The sequence below is a fragment of the Arachis stenosperma genome, chromosome 9, assembly GCF_014773155.1.
Source record: "Arachis stenosperma cultivar V10309 chromosome 9, arast.V10309.gnm1.PFL2, whole genome shotgun sequence".
NCBI classification, from domain to species: Eukaryota; Viridiplantae; Streptophyta; class Magnoliopsida; order Fabales; family Fabaceae; genus Arachis; species Arachis stenosperma.
The window spans coordinates 5,681,664-5,706,557 of NC_080385.1; the positions used below are offsets into that span (position 1 = coordinate 5,681,664).

At 33.0% G+C, this 24,894-nt stretch overlaps 3 protein-coding genes across 6 annotated transcripts; all 3 read left to right on the forward strand.

Moving 5' to 3' along the window:
* The first annotated feature begins 6,818 nt into the window (after positions 1 to 6,818).
* On the forward strand, positions 6,819 to 9,598 carry LOC130947373 (F-box/LRR-repeat protein 13-like). The gene is made up of 4 exons (XM_057876059.1): positions 6,819 to 7,048; positions 7,482 to 8,729; positions 8,828 to 9,016; positions 9,183 to 9,598. Exons 2-4 carry the CDS (start codon positions 7,491 to 7,493, stop codon positions 9,393 to 9,395), a joined length of 1,641 nt encoding a protein of 546 aa, XP_057732042.1. The 5' UTR covers positions 6,819 to 7,048; positions 7,482 to 7,490; the 3' UTR covers positions 9,396 to 9,598.
* Positions 9,599 to 17,695: 8,097 nt separating this feature from the next.
* On the forward strand, positions 17,696 to 20,864 carry LOC130950464 (F-box/FBD/LRR-repeat protein At2g26030-like). Of its 4 annotated transcripts, none has more exons than XM_057878959.1 (4): positions 17,696 to 17,957; positions 18,727 to 19,984; positions 20,166 to 20,271; positions 20,437 to 20,864. In XM_057878959.1, the coding sequence occupies exons 2-3, from the start codon at positions 18,746 to 18,748 to the stop codon at positions 20,250 to 20,252; spliced, it is 1,326 nt and encodes a 441-aa protein (XP_057734942.1). In that variant the 5' UTR covers positions 17,696 to 17,957; positions 18,727 to 18,745; the 3' UTR covers positions 20,253 to 20,271; positions 20,437 to 20,864. The 4 variants fall into 4 exon arrangements, with proteins under 4 accessions (XP_057734942.1, XP_057734940.1, XP_057734941.1 ...); XM_057878957.1 differs by having other exon boundaries at positions 17,703 to 17,957; positions 18,703 to 19,984; positions 20,083 to 20,271; XM_057878958.1 differs by having other exon boundaries at positions 17,703 to 17,957; positions 18,737 to 19,984; positions 20,083 to 20,271.
* Positions 20,865 to 22,239: 1,375 nt separating this feature from the next.
* On the forward strand, positions 22,240 to 24,524 carry LOC130951874 (F-box/FBD/LRR-repeat protein At5g22660-like). Its single transcript, XM_057880624.1, has 4 exons — positions 22,240 to 22,323; positions 22,588 to 23,826; positions 23,925 to 24,113; positions 24,278 to 24,524. The coding sequence occupies exons 2-4, from the start codon at positions 22,597 to 22,599 to the stop codon at positions 24,482 to 24,484; spliced, it is 1,626 nt and encodes a 541-aa protein (XP_057736607.1). The 5' UTR covers positions 22,240 to 22,323; positions 22,588 to 22,596; the 3' UTR covers positions 24,485 to 24,524.
* The last annotated feature ends 370 nt before the right edge of the window (positions 24,525 to 24,894 follow it).

Here is a 24,894-nt window from a genome sequence, read left to right on the forward strand (position 1 = left end):
GATATAGAAACTGGGTAATCCAACTGTTGGGTAGTATGTAAATTGAACAAATGATGTAAATATTTGCCATTTATCAACAACTTCTATTCCATGTATATTTTTTCCCATAGTTAAACTATCTGTGCTGGTAAATTGTCTGTGATGTATTCAAAAACTGTATTACAGGTGGTAAAATATGAAGCAAAAAATCAAGGCATATATAAACGCAAATTATAAAATGTTACACCCAACGCAAGTCTAATAATACACCCAAGATTGCATAAAATATACACCCAACTGTCTGTGCTGTATTCAAAATGTATGAATTACATGTACTAAAATATGAAGAAAAACATCAAATGAAATATACACCCATAACCTGCGAATTTTTACAGCTTTTGTTCTATATGTATCTATATATGTGTCTATATGTAAATTGTGAATTAACAAAAATACACCCAAAAGAAACAGTGCTTTTACACTCATATTCTATAAAACTATACACCCAAAGAGTTATCCCCTGCTGCTGGTACCCTGAACTGATAATTCATAACGTGTCCTTGATATTGGCTGGAATTTGAATGCGCCGCTAATGCAGCATCAAACAGGTTTATCTAAATATAACACTCACACATTAGCTAAACTATTAACGAGAAAAATAAACTCAATCGCCACAAATTTAAAGAACATTACTTTTACCTCGCTTAAAACTTTCGTCTTCTTCTTCTTTGTGGCATTTGCAATCTGTTTCTCCAGCTTTGAACCTAGCCTGTTTTTTGGACGTCCTCTTGTTCGAATCCTTGGCGGGCTTTGAAGCTCGTTAACGGATTCCAAGTTGGCGTCTTCGTGGGATAAAGAAGATGTCCCCTTCCTTTTGGCTTTTAATGCTTCCATCTCGGCCATGACGTTATCGTACGCACGGTACAGAATTGCAGTCAGCTCCTCCGATTCGGAGGTAAATTCGCAAATATTTTGTGAACGAAAAACCAATTGGTCGAACCTCTTGCTTCTTGGCTCCATTAGTGGCTCGTCGTGACTGCTCTTGATGTGTGTGTGTGGCCTCTTTACCTTCTTGCTCCATCGTTCCAGTATATATCTAGGGGACACTTGGCTTACTTGTTCAAAGCTTAACACGCTTAGTGCGTGACGGCACAGTATCCCTCTCGACTCGAATAATAAGCATTGGCATTTCACCTCGGCTGCAACTGAGTCGTAGGTAACCGCGAACTTGTTGAATATTGAGCTGGAAACTTGTTCTCCGACTTCGTATATTGAATAGCCTAGAGCGGAATTCTTTAATCTGGTGATGCAATTCGCCTTTCCTCTGAATTGCGCTTGGACTTTCCTAAACTTTGCATGAGTGTACGCATCTTAAAACTGAGCTTCAATGGAGGATTTGGTTGCACACGGTATGACCGTATGAAAATCTGCAGCATCTGATTCTCTCTCTGCTTGCTCCCTGCTTCCGAGGCAATTATCGTATTGTTTGACGAACTGAATAAGCGAGCTGTTCCGGGTGATGCACTTGTTAAAAAATGAATGCATGCTCTCGCTCCTTTGTGTGCTTCTCATCCCTGCCCAGAAGTGGTGATCCAGATAGATAGGAACCCATATGTGACGGTCTTCGTACAGATCTGCATAATACACCCAAACACAGACTGTAAAATACACCCGAGAGAACATACAATTTACACCTCTGCTGCAGATTTTAAAAACACATTACCTGAAAGCCACTTGTTGTCCGCAAGACCAAAATTCAGCAGAAAATTGTTCCAATTCCTATCAAATGAGTCTTTGCTATGAGAGTTCCAAACAACATGGCTCATTTCTTGTTCGATATCGGCATGTCCCTTGTACCCGTTTAATTTGCTTGGAATCTTCTTCATGATGTGCCAAATACACCAGCGGTGAACTGTTGTTGGCATACAGGCCTCTAAAGCCCTTTTCATTGATGCGCACTGATCGGTGAGAAACCCTTTCGGAGCGTTTCCTCCCATGCAACGAAGCCAGCATTGAAATAACCATTTGAATGATTCAATTTCTTCGTTCTTCATCAAAGAGCATCCGAGAAGTGTTGACTAACCGTGGTGATTCACCCCGACAAAAGAACCACAGACCAAATTATACCTGAAACAAATTACCATGGTCCAGAATGCAAAATCATTAGGTACACCGCAACAAATGCTTCGAATACACCCAATGAAACAGCCAATATACACCTCTGCTGCGGATTCGTAAAAATAAATTAATTTAGCATCATAAACAGGGACAGTTTGTTACCTGTTTGTATTGTAGGTGGTGTCGAATGAAATGACGTCTCCGAAATACTCAAAGGCGGCTCTGCTTCTTGCATCGGCCCAAAAAGCCAGCTTAATCGATTGATCCTCCTCGAGTTCGAGCTCAAAAAAGAAATTCGGATTCTTCTCTTTCATTCTTAAGAAATATTTCCCGAATTCCTTTGCATCTTCTTGTTCGAAAATATTCCGCATTTTCCTGGTAATGTAATTCCTCACGTCCTTTTCGATAAAATTTAACTCGCGGTGACCCCCGGCAGCCGCAACAAATGATTGGTAGGTTTTGCTTGGTCTGATACCGGCCTCCTCGTTATTCTCTATCGTACGACGAATGGACATGCTTAGTTCCCTGTGCTGTTTGAGCATCTCTGCTTTGCTTGGACAGCAGGGGTGTGAATGATCCAGCACAACCTTTGAAATGATCCAAGCACCGACATCCTTCAATGTGTGTATATAAATTCTTGCAGGACAGTTTAAACCGGCTGTTGGATTGGTCTTCCCGGTCGGAGATATTTTAGATTTCCATTTTCCCTCTCTGCTACATGTAATTAGTTGATTCTTAATCTCGTTTCCCTTCCTATTTGTGCACCGAACTCTTGTAGAGAAACCTGCAGCCTTGGCGTAGTTCCTGTAAAATTTTCCAGCATCTTCAAGGGTGGTAAAGGTCATTCCGACCTTCGGAACAAGCTCGTCATCAACAACCGAGAGAGGCTGCATAATACACCGTGTCAGAACTGTGAATACACCCATAGATATGATTCAAATACACCCAATAATGTCTAATATGATACACCCGAACCGCAACAACTCAACTACAGAATGACCTTTAAAGTCATAAACTGTAAATACACAGGCTGCAGAATACACCATGTCAAAAACTAAAAACACACCCAATCATGTTTGATATAATACACCTGAACAACAACAACTCAATTAAAATAACAAAAAACTAGTAAAGTGTAGATACACCCACACTTCTAGCTAAAATACACCCAAAGAATAATTGATCTACACCCGAGCGTCTGCTATAAATTCCAGGTAATTAATCACAACTAATACATTGAATCGACAGATTCATGTTAACGTGTTACTTTCACAGTCAATGTTCAGCAATTTTTCAACTACACAATGCTATACAAATTACTGAAAGAAAATTCATACTAATCCTATGTAAATCAAACCTCAGAAACTTCGTTAGATTCAAATTCATAATTCACTTCGCCTGGATTCAGCTGACAATCTGAGGTTGAATGATCCATTATCTTCAAAACGGGTTCAAACTTTGATTTCAGAAAACAACAAATCAAAATAGAAAACGAAGCTCGAGTTGCAGAGAGAGAAAAAGGTAATGTAAACGAAGAACATACCAGTGAGAAAAGGAGAGGAAAAGAACGATGGAGAAGAAGGAGGGAAGACGCGCGAGAAGAAGAACAACCAAATCTCAAAATAACGAAAACGAAGAAGGAAACAAATATTTTAAATTTGGTATTAGATATACGCGGGATGTTATATAGCGCGTGTAATCAACGTACGTGGAGCAGCGCGTATTTTGATTTTATTGTTTAATGAACTTGTAAAGCATACCAGCCCTAATGACTTGTATACAGAGCTTTTCTGTTACTTTATTTCATATAATTTGTATTTAGATCTTCATTTTTTAGACATTTTTAGTCCCGTTTCATTATAAAAAAAATGTAAATAAAATTAAAAGGGATTATATTGCCAAAAAAATTAAAAAAGGTTGACAATTTTACCGAATTCTAGCTATTAGAGTGGAATAAATCTTTAAAATAGTTTCTAGATTCGGCTCTTGCAATAATTTTACCCTTAAAATTCTAATTGCACTAATTTGATCTTTTAGATTGAGTTTTGGGCTACATACAAATTTTTCAGCCTATTTTCAATGTAAGTCAGCAAGCAGACTGCTAATGTGGCATAACCACTACCATGCTATTAGTTATTATGGCTAGCTAACTTAGCTGACAATGTATAATTTTTCAATTTAGTCTCAGTCTTCATTTTTAAACCCTAGAGCTTCTTCTTCTCCTTTTTGTTCTGCTTGTCGTCTTTTTCATCTTCTACTTCGGTGTCTAATCCATCACCAGAAGAAATTTGAAGAATGTCAGTAATAAGGAGAGCATGAAAAAGAAGACATTTGGGGAAATGAAAGGATATCAGCGACTGCGAAAGTGGAGTCCCTTTCTTGATGCTTCCTTTGATCGATTCACACTTCTTTGTGAACCCATTGAGAGGAGAATTTTCCCTTGCATCGAGTATGAAGGAATCGAGGAGGCGCATTATGCTTACAGAAATAGTAATCGATTGAGAAAGGAGATTCTTGTCTCTCTTAAGAAGATTCTTGAACTTCTAGAAGGTTACATGACTGCGAAACACTAGGATTTGGTTCCGTACAACAGCGGCGCTTCTGTCGCCATGAAGCTCTATAAGGAGAAGTTCTTGAAGCATGACAGAGAGAGGTTCATAAACTACCTTGTGGACGTGAAGTCAGGGAAGGAAAAGGTTATCACATTGAGACTCATGCGTGGGGTTCCCATGGAGGTTTCAGAACCATTGGGACTGTTGGAACGTTCAGTGCAAATCCTCAGCTTCATCTGATCGAAGGCAATGATCTTCATTCCAAGATCAATTTTATTAGGTACATGGAGTGGGGGATGAACACAGATTTTCAGAAGGTGCTTAATCAAATTTTGGAGGTGGCTGTGAATGAAAAATTGAAAGAAGATCAGATGATTGAGAGGGTGTTTGTGTTCAGTGACATGGAGTTTGATTGAGCATATGCGAGACTTTGGAAGACCGATTACCAAACAATTAAGAAAAAGAAGAGAAGCAGAATGAAAATAAGAAGAAGAAGAAGCTCTACCGTTTAAAAATGGAGACAATGACTAAATTGAAAAATTATACATTGTTAGCCACATTACCTAGCCATAATAACTAACAGCATGGTAGTGGCCATGTCACATTAGCAATTTGTTTGCTGATTTATGTCAAAAATAGAGTAAAGGACTTGTATGTACCTAGAAGCTTAATCTGAAAGATTAAATTAGTACAATTAAAATCTCAAGAATAAAATTGGTGTAAGGTATTGGGATACTACTTTGGAGATTTAGTCTATTAAAGTGGGAGATTTTTTAGTCAAATTAGATTGCTCTAATAGCTGGTTCACTAGTCTTCTTAAACAAATATTTGGATAGAGAAATGTTAGAAGGCCAGCAATTTTGGTGTTTTGTAACCATCAATTGGTCATCCATAGTGTTTTTAATGGTATAAGATTACATCTAATGGTATCTAATGGTGGGAGATCTATCACTTTTGTTTTGATGGTTAAGTACTCGCCAAAAAATATAAAAGTTGCTGGCCCTAGACTTTTCCTATTGGATATTCGAATTTTGTTTTGTGCATGCAGCAACCTATTGGCAAATGATAAACCCTTAAATGGAGTTTCGATTCGCAACAAACTAGTTATTATTCTATTGAGTTAGGGGTATGGGTGGAAGTTGGCTATCCTACGGAAGCTCGTGACTCAGCTCATTTTAGGTTTGACTCGTGGCCTTTTTACTTAAAAAGGCTTTAAGAAAAACCCATGTTCGGCTGGCTCATCAAAATATTTTTTTGTAAAAATAAATTATTTTTAGTTTTACTTATATTAAACACAAAACAAAACAAAAAAAATTAATTAAGACTAGTTAAAATTGTAACTTTTTTGTTAAAATTTTTTTTATGATTTTCTTGTAAATATAGTTATGATATATCACTAATGAATAATATATAAATGAATTATACTTTACAAATTATTAATTATAAATTTTAAATTATATTTAATGTCAATTTAAATTTTTTAAGTTAATTATTTTGAGGTTTAACTTATGAAATAAGCTTTTCAAATAAGCTCGTGGATTTCTCAAATTTTAAATAGGTAGAGTTTAAGTTTGAAAAAAAGCCTACGAAAAATAACAGTTTTAAACTTTGATCATCTATTTATAACATGGACTACACTCATCAATGCCAAATCTCAATTTGGTTCGACTCGACCCATTTTTATTCTTAACTGGAAATACCGTGAGAAACAATAAAAAATTATTAATTTTTTTAATTTAAAGAATTTTTGGTAGTATAAAATTTTAGAAGTTTTATTAATAATAATTTTAATCGATATTTTTAAAGACAAATAATACGTTTAAAAAAAATAAAAAATATGAATAAAGTATTTTTTTGTCACTAAAATTTAATAAATAATTAAAAATATTACTAAATTTTATTTTATTTTAATTTAAAAATATTTTTTAAAACGATATTTTGTTTTAATTTAACAAATATAATTTAAAAATATTTTTAAAACTTTTAATAAATTTAAAGAACAAAAAATATATTTTATCCAAAATATAATATTCTTGAAAATTTAATTTAATATTAAAAATTAAAAAATAAAATAACTACAAATTAAATATTTTAAATTTTAAAAACTAAATATTTTTTTAAAACGATAAATTCATTCAATATAACTGTATTTGGTATGGAATAGTAAGACTAAAACTAAGAAAAGATGATTAGATATTTAGATGAGCTACTTCCTCCATAGATGATGAAGAAGCTGCCAGCTTTTGCTGAGGAGTGAGGATTTTGTCTTCAAAATCTGCAAGTGATTGGGGCTTAGGGCTGCTCAACAGAGGATTTGGGTGGGATGATCTCCAATTAGACGCAACCCTAACTCAGTGCATAAGCAGTAACAGATTCAAAGAAGGGGAAACGATTCTTCGGTAAATGCTCCTTCCTCAAACCTATAAATCTTAATAACTTAAAAGTTAAAACATTGTTTTCTTTCGTTCGTCTGTGCAATTTAGTTTTTAGTCCTTAATGTTAGCGTTGATTACTCTTTATTTATTTTTGAGAATTCTGGATACAATTTTATTTTTGTTGTAATATGAAAAATTTCGTCCTATTTTGGCAGACGCCATATAGACTTCAAATGCTTCCCTTTTCAGAATATTCATTTTTAGGCCAACGGTGCCTTTTGTTTAGTGTCTAACTTTTGTCTAAATTACTTTTTATAGGAACTTTAAAATATTTAAAATTTTTTAACTTTTATATTTTTAAATTTAAAATTAATTATTTTACCTATTTTAGTAATTAGGCAATACTTCTTCGGCACCATAGCAAACACTTCATTTTTATGATGTTATATGCTCTTAGGAGAAAGTAATGGACCGAATATCTGTTCTGCCAAAAACTATACTTCATGACATCCTCGGAAGGTTGCCAGACAAAGATGCTGCTAAGACTAGTGTTTTGTCAAAGTCGTGGAGCCAAACATGGTTTTCATTTCCCGTAGTGGCTGCTTGGAGCGAGGGTTTTTTTAATTTGCCTGAATTACCATTATCTCAAGAAGATCCTCTTTGGCTTAGCAGATTAGATATATTCATTGGGTATGTGAGTAAAAGATTGAGGAGGCTCCATGACCAAGGCTTAGCGGTCAAAGAACTTAAGATCAATATGAAATATATATCTGACAAGATGCTTGTGTCCCTGTCCCACCATCTTGATGAATGGATACAGATGGCAAGTGAAAGTGGTGTCGAAGTACTGGCGCTTCACCTCACTCTTAGCCTGGACAAATTTTATAACCTTCCACTTTGTCTCGTTGAAGCCAAGTCACTCACTACGTTGGTTTTGATTGGGGGAATCAGACTTGACCCAGCATTCTTAAACCATTCACTCAAGTTTTTCTCGGTGAGAACATTGCTTTTTTCTGGTACGCTTGTTGAAGATGAAAGGGCTATGGAGCATTTCATTTCACATTGTCCTCTGGTTGAATATTTAACTCTTATTGATTGTCTTCCATATAAACCTTCAAGTGTAGGAGATCCACCCGGTTCTAGGGCCCATTATGTGAAATCGTTAAGCTTGCATGGTCTACAAAAGCTGAAGCAAGTTGATGTTCAAGGAATAGAAGAGGTATATATTGATGCTCCGAATCTTGAGAACTTACGCTATGTTGCTAGTATTTGGGATGCATCTAAACTGAATTTAAGTAGTTACAAAAATTTGAGAAGGTTGAGCTTACGTTTTGTGAGGAGTGCAGACATGTGGTTACTTGAACGATTGCCCAAGATTCCTTTCCTTGAGAGTTTGACGTTGAAAGATTGTTCTTTGTCTGAGAGGATTAATATTTCAGGTCCTCAACTCAAGTTCTTCAGGTTATCAAATTGCCCTAACTTGAAGGAGGTCAATATTGATGCTCCAAATTTATTATCATGTGAGTATTTTGGAAACGACGAACCTGTTATATCTTTTCGTAGAATTTCTAATCAACTGGAAGTCAATGCTCGTATCCACATGGATCATCATCAGGATGTTGATAGATTGAGGCAATTTATCCAAAACATTGAACCCCAAGAGGTTTTGATGTCTCTGTCCCTTTGTATCATCCTGCCAGATTCAGTAAGTATAGACTTTTTACTTAATTGGTTCCTTCTGCTTGCATTTTTGCCATATATATTTATTTATTTATTTGTCTTTTTGTACCCCGAATTATGCAGATTATAGAAAGCCTGGCTACATTGCCAGGTTCATCATCTCCACCAACTATTAAACACATGCAATTATGCTCTGTTTCGCCTAGGCAAACTCAGTATTTTCCCTTTATGAATTGGTTGCTTTCAAGTTGCTTCCCGGAAACTGTTTCATTCAGCTTGAATCATAGTTTTAATATGAGGGAATTCATGGTGGTATGTTATTGTCCCAATTTTCTGTTTTATTTTCTCATTTACAGCTTTACTTTAATTTCGAATAGCGTGTTTCATTTGTTGAGCGTTCATAATATTAAGTAGTTATCAACATAAATAAAAGGTTATGGAGCCTCTAACTTTGTCAGTTATTTCATAAAAACAACAGTATTTCTATGAGATGCTGATGGGAAGCAAGAAGGGCGAGTGCTATTGCTTTTCAAGGGGTCCTGAGTGTTGGTGGCATGGCTTGAAAGTTGTCAAGATCACACATCTAGAAAGGACTTATGAAAATGTTGAAGATCTCAAGGCCATGTTAAATGCATTGCCCTTCGCTGATAATTACGAGGAAGGATTTATCAGTTTTACCTTAGAGTTGTAATCTTGCTATTATTAGATGATAGACATTCCTTGTTTGAATTAAAACTTAGGTGTTGCTGCTTTCAATGATGTGCCTGTGCTTTTATTTTAGTGCCTATGTGTACGAAGCTGAATCTATTTGCTAAAGTTAAGTGATGTGATCTATGAGTGGATAACTGTGGATATTTTTTCTTAGAAATTTCTAAATTCTGCAATCATTATTTATCTGGGATCCTTTTTAACCGGCTCTTAAAGGCAACTCTGAACTTGAGAACAAAACAATTTCATTGATGATCTTGAGACTTGATTAAATATTCTTGAGTTGGCATGCTGCTTTTGGAAATTACCATTTGATTAATTAATTTATTAAAAACATCTAAATTTATACTTGCTTTCGAAGATTTTTCAGTTGTGTCTTGTGTGATCTTGACATGCTTTCGTACATTAACAACTCTAAATTAGAAGGCCAGTTGAATTTCGGAATTTCAATGTTCTTGAGTAATGTGGTCGTTATTGGTGAGAGGGCAAGACAAAATGATCTAAAAAGAGTTAGATATACTTTGAGTAATAATAATAAATAATTTAGAGTTTTAGTTCATCCTCTTAGTATTTAAAAGAATACAAAATTCAAATATATGTATTATTATTATTATTATTATTATTATTATTATTATTTAAAAACATAAAAATGAAAAATAATTCAAAATTTTATTTATTTAGAAGTTAGTAGGATAAGTTCAGACTTTTAATCATTTTTCATTTTTTTTTCTCGAAAATAGTCAAAACATATAACACAAGTAGTAGAAAACCAAAAAAGAAGATAACACAGGTAGTAATAGTAAATACAAAACAGGAAGGGGTCTTTAAGAGTTATTTCTTTAGAGAAATTAGAATGTCAAAAGTGTATATAAAATTTTAAAATAATTTAAAATTTTAATTCACATGCACATATATGTAAAGTCTTTTTTATATAGCCATCTGATATTGTATCGTCGCATTAACAAAAATAATTAATTTTTAAATCAATTGTTTAAAAAATTATTTTAACATCTAATATTATATTGTGAAGTTTTTTTTTTTTTATCAAATATAAGGAGATTCAAACTCGCAACCTTTTAGGTGAGTATAGAAAGATTATACTATTTGAGTTATAATTCATTGGCAAACAATTTTTGTTACAGGACGGAGTACATTACATTTGTATATATGATATAAGAATCTTTGCTTTTTTTTTATTTAAATTAAAAAAAATCATTATTTCGTTTTTATTGAAAATTTAAGGAATTTATGTTTAGGTGTATATTATAGTATTTTGTTGGCTTGCCCACAAAATATACACAAATATTTTACACATAGCAAGTTAACATAAGAAAATCAATAATGTATTCAATTTCATAATATTGTGAAATGTATCTGATTTACACATTTAGCTTGCAGAAAAATATGACCAAGATTTTTATATTTATTTTGCTAATAATATAGAAATACAGAAAGTATACCTAAAATGGTAAATATTTTTATATTTTAAAACAAACTACACAAATTGATTTTTTTTTATTTAAACTCTTTTAGGAAAATTAAAATCCGTGGAGCTCGTAACGGAGTTTCATTTGTTTGTTTATGATAAAACAATAGTTTCTCTACGAGGCACTTAGGGGAAGAGGAGAGGGCAAGTGTTATTGCTGTTCAAGTGGTACTTAAGTGTTGGTGGCATGGTTTGAAGAATGTCAAGGTCACAAGCTCATTCAACAAGGCTAATGATGATAGTGTTACTGATTTTAGGACCATGTTTTATGTATTGCCAAATTATTCTTCTGCTGCTTTAAAAGGAAATTATGGTAGTTTTAGGCCAGAATGATGAAGGTGCTGTTATGAACCGAAAGACATTCTTACATAGGAGTAAAATTATATGGTACTGTTGTTTATGTTTGCGATGAGAACTTGGATTTCTCTTTTCTTTATTCTTTCCTGATATTGGAATTACTGAAACTTTAAATCTAAAAAAAGTTTTTTTCCATAGAAGAGAAAAACCTTTTTCAGCGGAATAACCTGTTTTGGCCATTACTTTTTTGCAAGCACATTTCGATATATGAGAATTGTAGAAAGGCTTTAATGAATTTGAAGATTAAAGAAAAAGTGGCTAATTTTTTTGGATATGCAGATTCTGTGTGTTGTGTATAGGTGTGGAGGTGGGTGGTGCTAGACATGAATGTGGGATAATTTTTTTGAACTATAAAGTGAAAAAATCGGACTGTGCGATTTCTTTGTTAAAAAAATTTTGAACACAAATCAGATGGTCCGATTTGTGTAGGAGGAAAAATCGGATGGTCCGATTTGTACTTTTAAATTTTTTTTTTTATTTTGAAAACAAAAATCGGATGGTCCGATTTCAATATTAAAATTTTTTAATTGTTTAAAATACAAATTGGACGGTCCGATTTGTGTAGTGTAATTTTTTTTAATTTTTTAAACACAAATCGGACGGTCCGATTTGCTCTTGACACCACAATTGCGTAAAGCATCCATACACTCCATAACTGTGTCCTACACCATTCCTCCTTCTATATCTAAATTAAAAAATGAGAAAAAATTGTGTAAAAATAATTGATTAAAGTTGTGATGTGTAAAAGTTTTTCCCATAGAATTGTAATATATGGAGTTCGGAGAAAGGAGGAATAGACTAAAAATATATGTATATTCTGAAATAGAAGAACAATCATATGCAGATAATTTTACATAAAAATAATTATATGTAAATTTTTACTTAAAAAAATGAGGAGTGTTACACATACAAGTCTTTTTGACTTACATACTAGGCCTTTTAATGCGTTATTCAACGTTTCCTGTTTTCAAAGCACTACACTCAAAACGCTTCTCCTTCTTCTTCTTCTTCCTCTTCCTCCTCCTCCTCCTCCTCCTCCTCCTCCTCCTCCTCCTCCTCCTCCTCCTCCTCCTCCTCCTCCTCCTCCTCCTCCTCCTCCTCTTCTTCTTCCTCTTCCTCTTCCTCTTCCTCTTCCTCTTCTTCTTCGTTTTTTTTTTTTCGATTTTCATGGTTTCTGAAATCAAGCTTTGAAATCGTTTTGAAGAAGAAGAAGCAGCAGAAGATGAGGAGAAAGAGAAAGAGTTCTGAATTATGCAACGAATTTTGGGTGTATTTCTTAAATCCTTTGGGTGTATTTTTCGTAATCATTTGGGTGTATTTCTGTAATCCTTTTGAAGATAATGGAACTTCAGAAATACACCCAAACGATTACAGAAGTACACCCAAAATGATTACAGAAATACACCCAAAGGATTACAGAAATACACCCAAACGGTTATAGGAATTCACCCAAACGATTATAGAAATACACCTAAAGAATTACAGAAAATACACCCAAAAGATTACAAAATTACACCCAAAGGATTTAAAGAAATACACCCAAAATTCGTTGAAGTACATCTTATGCATAATTCAGAACTCTTTCTCTTTATCCTCCTCATCTTCTGCTGCTTCTTCTTCTTCAAAAACGATTTCACCATGAAAAATCGAAAAAAAAGAGAAAACAGAGAGAAAAGAACGTAAATGAAGAAGAAGAGAAAGACGAGGAAGAAGAACGTGCAGAAACGAAAGAAAATGAGAAGAAGAAGAGTAAGAGGAAGAAGAACGTATAGCAAGAAGAAGAAGAAGGAGAAAGAGAAGGCAATAAACGAAAGAAAAGAAGAAGGAGAAGACGAAGAGGAAAAAGAATGGTTCGAAGCGCGTTTTGAGCGTTAGTTTTAATTGAACTTATAAGGCTTACAAGCCTTAATCGCTTGTATGCGAAGAATTACTCTAAAAAAATATAGATTAATTACACATGTAATAAATTATAAAATTCAATCAATGTAGGCAATTTTTTTTACTTATTATAAGACATGCAATTAATTTAACAAATTTACTAGTAAATTCAACAAATAAATTTAACATCAAGTTATAATACGCGAAAACATAATATACAGAACTTAAATGACAACTATGGCATATTCAAATCCTAAAAACACAATTTGCATGTTCAATAATTGAAATGTGGTTCTCCTCTAGATTAGTTTAGGAGGACAAACAGATTTAAAATTAAATTCAAACGAAAAAAAAAGAAGTAAAGCATATTATTATTAATTAAAAACTTGGGAAATAAAATAAAAAGAAAGTAAACAATCTTATTTGATGTCAGATTGATATGTTTATAAATAAATATCTGATAGAGATTATTGTATAAATAAATACCTGATAGAGATTATTGTTGTTAGTGACGGTGTTGTGGTTATTGCATACTTTGTTTCTTTCTGTTAAGGTAGTAAGATACCATGGTCCATCAGTTAGGTTGTGATTGGTTACGAAAACATAATAAAATAACAATGAGAATAAGGTGTAAAAAATATAGATTTTTGTATTTTGTTTGATGATAAATTAAAATAAATTATAAAAATTTAATTTATTTAATTTTTATTTAAAAAATTTAGAAAAAAATATAATTAATAAAAATAATAAAAAAATAAAAAATATATTGTGTCTTTTGTTAATAATTTTGTATTTTTTTGTTAAAATAAATACAAAATACATTAATTTAATATTTTTAGATATAATATTTTTATTTATGTTTTATCTGTTAAATGTGATTTTATGTCTTAATATCTTGGGAGTTACTTCAATAAAGACGTCTAAAATGTTTTTTTAAAGATATTTTTAATAATTAAAATTTAATACATATAATTAATTAAATCGTATTATTTTTGTCAAAATTAAGTTAGACAAATTAATTTGACTGAAAAATAGTGAATCAAATTTTAAATCAGTCCAAATTAATATTATTTTTTATATAAAATTACTACAATACTCTTATTATAAAAAATGACTAAAATACTTTTATTATATATATTAATTTTAAAAATTCTAAATTATAATCCTTTTATTTTCTGTCGTCTTAGAGTTTTCAAAATTTTTATATAATAGAGATATTTTAGTTAAGGATATTATAGCAATTTTTTATAAAAAATATTAATTTATATCGATTCAAAATTTAATTTATTAATTTTTTTGCTAAACTAATTTATTCAGTTTAATTTTAGAGGCTTGCTACACATACAAGTCTTTTTGACTTACAAGTTTTACAAGTTGCTACACATTAGAGTCTTTTAATGCGTTATTTAATTTCCAAAGCGCTACACTCACCGTGAATTATGAACGACTCCTCTTTATCTTCCTCTTCCTTTCTTCTTCTTCACTCACCGTGAATTATGAACAACTCATCTTCATCTTCCTTTTCCTCTTCCTCTTCCTCTTCTTCTTCTTCTTCTTCTTCACTCACCGTGAATTATGAACAACTCATCTTCCTCTTCCTCTTCCTCTTCCTCTTCTTCTCCTTCTTCTTCTTCTTCCTCCTCCTCCATGTATTTCTTCGTTATTCTCTTTGCCTTTTCATTAGTTGTTTTATTTGCGTTTATTACTGGTATTCTTGCTTCGTTTTTTTTTTCGATTTTCATGGTTTCTGAAATCAAGCTTTGAAATCGTTTTGAAGATAATGAAACTTCAGAAATGCACCCAAACGATTACAGAAATACACCCAAACGATTATAGAAAATACACCCAAACGATTATAGAAAATACACCCAAACGATATTTCTTCGTTATTCTCTTTGCCTTTTCACTAGTTGTTTTACTTGCATTTATTACTGGTATTCTTGCTTCTTTTTTTTCGATTTTCATGGTTTCTGAAATCAAACTTTGAAATCGTTTTGAAAATAATAGAACTTCAGAAATACACCCAAACGATTATAGAAAATACACCCAAACGATTATAGAAAATACACCCAAACGATATTTCTTCGTTATTCTCTTTGCCTTTTCATTAGTTGTTTTACTCGTTTATTACTGGTATTCTTACTTCTTTTTTTCGATTTTCATGGTTTCTGAAATCAAGCTTTGAAATCGTTTTGAAAATAATGAAACTTCAGAAATACACCCAAACGATTACAGAAAATACACCCAAACGATTATAGAAAATACACCCAAAGGACACTTTATGCATAATTCAGAACTCTTTCTCTTTCTCCTCCTCATATTCTGCTGCTTCTTCTTCTTCAAAAATGATTTCAGAGCTTGATATCAAAAAATAATGGAAATCAAGAATAACGAAAAAAGAAAACAAAGAGAAAAGCACGTAAATGAAGAAGGAGAAAGAGAAGGCAAAAAACGAAAGAAAAGAAGAAGAAGAAGAGGAGGAAGAGGAAGAAGAATGTGCAGCAAGAAGAAGAAGACGGTGCAGTGAAATTGTGCAGTAACGGTTGAAGAAGGAGAAAGAGAAAGTAAGAAACGAAAAAAAAAAGAAGAAGAGGAAGAGGAAGAAGAACGTGCGTTCAAGCGCGTTAATATAATAACTTGTAAAGACTTGTATAAAAAAACGCTTGTATATGGAGAATTTCTCTTAATTTTAATAAAAATAATACAGTTCAATTAATTATATATATTAAATTTTAATTTTTAAAATATTTCTTTAAAAAATGAGATATTTTTAATATTTTTATCTAAGTAACTGCTTAATATTTTTATTTCAATATTCTATACTTATAACAAATGCGGTTTTAAAAGTTAGATCTTTTCAATTTTTTTCACTTAAAAAGAATAAAGTACGATAAGATGCCACTAATGTAATTTATACGACTATAACTATTAAGAGTATCTATTTGCTAAGACTAGGACAAAATGTAATATTCGAAGGATAAATGTGTAATAATATAATACTGCAACCAACCATCCGATACTATTCCGAAGTTCGTTTTCTGTGTGAAAACTTTCAAGGACACGAATTTGGTACACAGGAGGACTATGCGCACCGAAACACCATTTTGATGTTTGACGTACTGGTCAGTTAGAAAAGGACAAAAATAAAAATACATGTTTTTGTTGGGTCTTTTTCACAATTTCGTACAATGATAATGTATTTTCAACACGCAATACATAGCCGTCGAAGAAGTTTTCGATGGATAGAATGGTGCGATCGGCAATCTAGAGCTCAATAGCTTGAAAAGCAACCTCGAACTGATCGCAAGCTATGGCTTTTCCGTTAGGGTAGGCTTTGCCAACGGCAGCCTCAGAGTACGCACCGGGATTTCCTGGTATGCCACGTGTAGCTACGAACCGTGCATCGGTGCTGGCGATATGTCAGAGATCGTGAGCGGATTTGGAGGAAGCGTTTTCTCGCCGCTGACGTGGACTAGGTTCAGGTCTGTTACGGCGAATTTGTGGCTGTTCACGGCGGTTATGTTTCTCTGGCAGCTGCGGAGTTTGAGTCATCGTTCTGAGAGTCGACCTTGATAGGATGGCGCATGCGCTCTGCAAGTCCGTTCGGGTCGACCCGACTCCCTGCGAGAAGCTTGATGATTCGAACATGTAACCGAATTTAACCGTTATTTGGGTTGGAACGACCTGAAATGTGAGCTCACTCCCCTGGTAGAGGTAGCTGAGTGCGTTGAAATACGGCGGTGAGAGAGTGCTTTTTTGTTTCAATTTGGTAATTAAGAAGAAATAGTCTTAGTTAACAAAATACACCATCATTAACGGTAATCAATTTCAACTTAAGAATTTATAATTTTTTTTTTATATAACTCCATTAGTTTTCGGATTTAACAAAAAAACCAACAAAAAATTAAATGCTATACCGTCGAATAAAAAAACAAGAAAGATCCAACGACTCTCGTCCTTTGGCACACCAATATGCCAAAATTAAATGCTATGCACACCAAAACACCAAACACACACGGCACATGGAATCCGTGCCCAACTTTCAAACTCAACTGCAACCATGAAGTTTTAAGTTCAAAGTTGAAACTTCAAACCCTTTTAGATTCGAATTACGCAAAGCATGCAAGCTACCTTCGAAAATAATTAATTTTTAAATTTATTATTTATACAATTATCTAAACTTTTAAAATTAAATAATATTTAGTAATAGAAAAAATAAAATAAATATTAAAATAAAAAATTGATAAAGTAAAAAGTATTTAATTATTTTTAAATTACAATAAGATAACGTATACATAATAAAAATTATAATTTAATAATAATTAATTTTTATGTAATTGTTTTATCAATTTTTTATTTTAAAAACAAATGTTTATATACTTAAAAAAAAAACATAAAAAATACAATACTGTTTAAAAATTAATTTAATATTAAATTTATTTTATTTTATTTCAAAGATAAATTCATTGAATAAGCAAATGAATACAAGGCCGGTCCAAATAGGACAACGTAGAAGGGGTAAAATGGGGAACTCACAATTGTTGGAAGAATACAAGTATACAACCCAAGTAATAAACATAGAATCATAGATGCATGAGAGACAACAAAGTTGATGTAGAAGAAAGATGAGCTAGTTCCTCCATAGATGATGAAGCTGCTGCTAGCGTTTGCTGGGGAGTGAGGATGTTGTCTTCAAAATCTTCAATGGGTTGGGGCTTAGGGCTGCTCAGCAGAGGATTTGGAGTGGGATGATCTCCAATTAGAAGAAACCCTAACTCAGTGTATTGGCAGTGACAGATTCAAAGAAGGAGAAACGATTCTTCGGTAAATGCTCCTTCCTCAAAACCTATAATCTTAATAACTTAAAACATTGTTTTCTTTCGTTCGTCTCTGCAATTTAGTTTTTAGCCCTTAATGTTAGTGTTGATTACTTTCTATTTATTTTGGAAAATTCTGGATAGGGGTAAAGGCGGATCGGATGGCCAAAATCTCGATTCAATCTAGAATAAAATTTTCGATTGGATTCAATATCTACCGTTTTTAAAGCTTGGATTCGAACCAATGGATATGGGATATATCCACAAAACCCAAAGATATTTTTAAAAACTTATTTTTATTAAAAAAATATTAATAATTTTTTTTTTAAATATGTTTACTCTTAACATAAATTAAATATATTTTTTCTTAAATAATAAAATTAAAATAATACAATATATATAATAATTATTAGTTGAAATACTACAACAACAATAACAAAAACAAAGCCTTGTCCATCAGACAACGGCATTGAATTCTATCATATATCATGCCTATAGAGACACTGGTTATTTATTTTTGCCGATATGCCGATATCTGAATCGGATATGCAGATAACTACATATGCAATCCAATCCTATTAGTGTGCAAATCGGATCGGATCCGATAGCCAAGCGGGTCGGATTCATATCCGCAACTTTCGAATCGGATTCGGATAAACACCATAGATATGCAATTTTTTTTTTTTTTTAATATGAAAAATCTCGTCCTTTCTGCCAGATGCCATATAGACTTCAAATGCTTCCCTTTTCAGATTAGCATTTTTATGATGTTATAGTTGCTGTTAGGAGAAAGTAATGGACCGAATATCTGTGCTGCCAAAAACTATACTTCATGACATCCTCGGAAGGTTGCCAGACAAAGATGCTGCTAAGACTAGTGTTTTGTCAAAGTCGTGGAGTGAAACATGGTTTTCATTTCCCGTCGTGGCTGCTCGGAGCAAGGATTTTTTTAATTTGCCTGAATTACCATTATCTCCAGAAGATCCTCTTTGGCTTAGCAAATTAGATATATTCATTGAGTATGTGAGTAAAAGATTGAGGAGGCTCCATGACCAAGGCTTAGCGGTCAAAGAACTTAAGCTCTGTATGGAAGATACATGTGCTAGTATGCTTGTGTCCCAGTCCCACCATATTGATAAATGGATACAGATGGCAAGTGAAAGTGGTGTCGAAGTACTACAGCTTTACCTTACTCGTAGCAATGACAAATTTTGTAACCTTCCACTTTGTCTCGCTGAAGCCAAGTCACTCACTAAGTTGGTGTTGAATGGGGGAATCAGACTTGACCCAGCATTCTTAAACCATTCACTCAAGTTTTTCTCAGTGAGAACATTGTTTTTTTGTGGTATACTTGTTGGAGATGAAAGGGTTATGGAGCATTTCATTTCACATTGTCCTCTGGTTGAAAATTTAACTCTTATTCTTTGTCTTCTATATAAACCTTCAAGTGTAGGAGATCCACCCGGTTCTAGGGCCGACTATGTGAAATCGTTAAGCTTGCATGGTCTACAAAAGCTGAAGCAAGTTGAAGTTCAAGGAATAGGAGAGGTATATATTGATGCTCAGAATATTGAGAAGTTATTCTACAATGGTGCTATTTTGGATACATCTTTCAAGCTGAATTTAGGTAGTTACAAAAATTTGAGATGGTTGAGCTTATGGTTTGTGAAGAGAGCAGACATGTGGTTACTTGAACAATTGCCCAAGATCCCTTTCCTTGAGAGTTTGATATTGAACCATTGTTCTTTGTGTGAGAGGACTAATATTTCAGGTCCTCAACTCAAGTTCTTGAAGTTAACAAATTGCTCTAACTTGAAAGAGATCAATATTGATGCTCCAAATTTATTATCATGCAAGTATAGTGGAAAGGACGAACCTGTTATATCTTTTCGCGGAATTTCTAATCAACTGGAAGTCAATGCTCATATACTCATGACTCGTCAGCATGTTGATAGATTGAGGCAATTTATCCAAAACATTGAACCCCAAGAGGTTTTGACGTCTCTGTCCCTTTTTATCTTCCATCCATATTCAGTAAGTATAGACTTTCTACTTAATTGGTTCCTTCTGCTTGTATTTTTGCCATATTTATTTATTTATTTATTTGTCTTTTTGCACCCCGAATTATGCAGATTATAGAAAGCCTAGGTACATTGCCATGTTCATCATCTCCACCAAGTATTAAACACATGCAATTATGTTCTGTTTCGCATAGGCAAACTCAGTATTTTCCCGTTTTGAGTTGGTTGCTTTCAAGTTGCTTCCCGAAAACTATTTCATTCAGCTTGGATTGCAATTTTAATACGAGGGCATTCATGGTGGTATGTTATTGTCTCCCAATTTTCTGTTTTATTTTCTCATTTACAACTTTACTTTAATTCGAATAGCGTGTTTCATTTGTTGAGCGTTCAATATCAAGTAGTTATCAACATAAAGAAAAGGTTATGGAGCCTCTAACTTTGTCAGTTATTTCACAAAAACAACAGTATTTCTATGAGATGCTGATGTGCAGCAAGAAGGGCGAGTGCCATTGCTATTCAAGGGGTCCTGAGTGTTGGTGGCATGGCTTGAAAGTTGCCAAGATCACACATTTAGAAAGGACTTACGCAAATATTGAAGATCTCAAGGCCATGTTAAATGCATTGCCCCTATCTGATAATTCCGAGGAAGAATTTATCACTTTTACCTTAGAGTTGTAATCTTGTATTATTAGATGATAGACATTCCTCGTTTGAATTAAAACTTAGGTGTTGCTGCTTTGTATCATGTGCCTATGCTTTTATTTTAGTGCTTATGTGTATACGAAGCTAAATCTCTTTGCTCAAGTTGCTCAAGTTAAGTGATGTGATTTATGAGTGGCTAGGTGTGGATGTTTTTTCTTAGAATTTTCTAAATTCTGCAATTATTATTTATCTGGGCTCCTTTTTAACCGGCTCTGAACTCTGGTATTTGATGAAAAAGTGTAAATATATTACAAACGATTCGATAATTGTATTATGATAAATTTGATTATTTTAGGAGCTCATTATTTTATTAAAAATGATATAAAACACATTTAAATATATACAAATACATACCGTAATAAGTGACTTTTAATATACACAATATTTTTATACATATTATTTTATACTTTTGAATAAAATAATCACTTGTGAGATTTAGAATAATCAAACTTATCATAAAGAACATCAAACATGTTATAGTGTAACACTCGAACTTTTTCTATAGCAACATAATTAACTTTGTTTTTTTTTCTTGGTGTCATAATTAACTTTGTTTATAAACACCAATATTTAGTAATAGAGAAAATAAAATAGGGCTTAAAATAAAAAATTTGATAAAGTAAAAGATAAATTATTATAATAATATAATGTATATATAATAAAAAAAGTAAAGTATATATATTTTTTTAAAAATTTTATAAAAACATTAAAAATCTAAAAGCTAAAAACTTTATTTTAGAGGGTTTTTCGTAGAATAAAATCTAAAAACTTTAATTAAGAATAACTTTAACCTACATTTTTAATGATTATGTTAATATGCTAAAAAAGAATTCATTAAAAATTAATTTGTTATTAAAAAGAATAATAAAATATTTTAAATTTTAAATCTTAACCAAACTGCTTTTAAAACACATATGATATTAAGTAAAAGAAAAAGGTAGTGCTAGGGAGCCAATGGCTTAATGAACATCACCATACTATCTAGAATAACCATCCGATATCAAGGATAACCATCTGGATACCAAGGATAATAAACATCTCAATAAAAAATTAAACTAATTTTGGAGTTCACTAAGGATCGAACTCTTGACCTTTTGAATCTAGAACTCTAGTACCATATCTGAAACCACTCATCCCAAAAGCGTAACCTAATAGGACAATGTAACACTAATGGTCATATCTCTAATACTTCTTAAACCTCCATTGTACACATTGTACGCTTAGGCCATTGGCTCCCTATACTTTCTCAAAAGAAAAATGTTAGATAACTATAAGAATTTATTATCAGAATTCTGATAACTTAATATTTCTCTAATAATAATAATAATAATAACTACAACTATAACCACATAATGCATATTGCATAACCCTTGATTTGCACTTGCGCAGTTAGAAAATAGATTTTTTTTTAACAATTAAAAAAGTAAAGTGTAATTTCTGACCAATAATTTTATAAGTAGAATAAAAAATGAATATAAAATAAAGCAATGAAAAGTTAAAGATCGTATTTTATATTCTCAATTTTTTTTACAATTGAGAGGATTTATTTCCATAGAGTAGTGGACTAGTGGTTACTGCTCAACAGTTAAAAGAAACCCTAACACACAGCACTGGCAGTGAAAGATTCAAAGAAGGGGAAACATTTTTTCGGTAAATACTCCTTCCTCAATCCTGTAATCTTAATAACTTAATATAGCTTCAGCTAGCACGTCTTCAAACATCGCTTTCTTTTGTTCGTGTCTGGAATTTATCTTGTAGTGCTTAATGTTAATGTTTATTACTTTTTATTTATTTTGGAAAATTCTGATTATTTTTTTAATATGAAAACCTCGTCCATTCTTACCCGATGCCATATAGACTTCAAATGCTTCCTTTTCGGATTATTCAATTTTTTGATGTTACACTTGCTCTTAGGAGAAAGTAATGGAAATAGACCGAATATCTTTTCTGCCAAAAGCTATACTTCATGACATCATCGGAAGGTTGCCCGACAAAGATGCTGCCAGGACTAGTGTTTTGTCAAAGTCGTGGAGCGAAACATGGTTTTCATTTCCCATATTGTCTGCTTGCAGCGAGAATTTTTTTAGTCTAGCAAGAACATTACCTATAGAACATCCTCTTTGGCTTAGCAAATTAGATATATTCATTGGCTATGTCGGTAAAAGATTGAGGAGGCTCTGTGACCAAGGCTTAGCGGTCAAAGAACTTAAGCTCAATTTGCAATATAGATTAGACCGTATGCATGTGTCCCACCATGTTGATCAATGGATACAGATGGCTGCTGAAAATGGTGTCGAAGTACTAGAGCTTCACCTCGCCGCCAGTGGCTGTATGGACAAGTGGTATAACCTTCCGCTTTGCGTTGCTGAAGCCAAGACACTTACTAAGTTGGTGTTGATTGGGGGAATCAGACTTGACCCAGCATTCCTAAAGTATTCGCTCAAGTTTTTCTCAATGAGAACATTGTCTTTGAGTTGTATACTTTTTGGAGGTGAAGGGATTATGGAGCATTTCATTTCGCATTGTCCTCTGATTGAACATTTAACTCTTGAACATTTAACTCTTAACTTTGAGTTGTATACTTTTAGGACCGTTTGGGTGAAATCGTTAAGCTTGCATGGTCTACAAAAGCTGAAGGGAGTTGATATTAAAGGAATACAAGAGGTATATATTGATGCTCCGAATCTTGAGGACTTATCCTATCGTGCTCTTGCTACGGATGGGTCTTTCAAACTGAGTTTAGATAGTTGCACAAATTTGAGATGCTTGAGCTTGTGGCATTTGATGAGCCCAGACAAGTGGTTACTCGAACTATTGTACAAGAATCCTTTCCTTGAAAGTTTGATGTTGCATAATTGCTGTTCGTCTGAGAGGATTAATATTTCAGGTCCTCAACTCAAGTTCTTTACGTTATCACATTTCTATGATAACTTGAAGGAGGTCAACATTGATGCTCCTAATTTATTATCATGCGACTATATGGGAATCGACAAACCTGTTATATCTTTTCAGAGAATTTCTGATCAATTGGAAGTCAATGCTCATATGCACATTAATCATCGGCATATTTCTAGATTGAGGGAATTTTTCCAAAACATCAAACCCCAAAAGGTTCTGGCATCGCTGTCCCTTTTTATCTTTGAGCCACTTTCAGTAAGCATACACTTTCTACTCGATTGGTTACTTCTGCTTGCATATTTGCCAAATTAATCTAGTTATTTATTTTTCTTTTTGTACCCTGAATTCTGCAGATTTCAGAAAGCCTAGGTATATTGCGAATTTCATCCTCTCCTCCAAGTATTAAATGTGTGGAATTATGTGTTCTTTGGGATAATGAAGCTCCCTATTTCCCCTTTATGAATTGGTTGCTTTCAAGCTGCTTTCCAGAAAGTATCTCATTCAGCTTGCGGTCCTATTTTAAGATGAAGGCATTTATTGTGGTATGTCATTGTCTCCCAATTTTCTGCTTTATTTTCCCATTTACAACTTTAAGATTCATTCCAATAGTTTCATTTGTTGAGCGTTTATAATATCAAGTACTTGTCAACATAAATAAAATGTTATGGAGCCTCTAACATTATTGGTTATTTCACAAAAACATCAGTATTTCTATGAGATGCTGATGGGCAGCAAGAAGGGCAAGTGCGATTGCTGTTCAAGGAGTTTTAAGTGTTGGTGGCATGGCTTGAAAGTTGTCAAGGTCACATACTTAGGAAGGACTTATGAAAATGTTGAAGATCTTAAGGCCATGTTAGATGCATTGCCAGAATTTGATGCTGAGGAATTTATTACTTTTGGCTTAGAGTTGTAATCTTGCCATTATTAGCTCATATGATGTGCCTATGATTTTGTTTTAGTGCTTATGTATATACTAAGCTGAATCTCTTTGCTAAGTATATAATTTAATCTCTTTCTTTTTATGTTATATATTTAAGGACTTATGTATATATTTAAGTTAGTTGATGGGATCTTAGTGACCAAGTATACATTGATGTTTCTAAATTCTGCAATTATTATTTATCTGAGGTCTGGTCTTTTTTAACCGTCTCTAAGCCACTCTGTACCCGAGCCCAAAACAATTTCATTGTTTGTTGATCTTGAGTAGGGTGGGAAGTGTTGGGAAAACTCAACACAAGTTTAAATCAAGAACCTGTCTAACAGCGGAAGCACCAAAAATAATTTTTCCACAACTTGTGCAATTAAATGGGCAACACCAAAAGT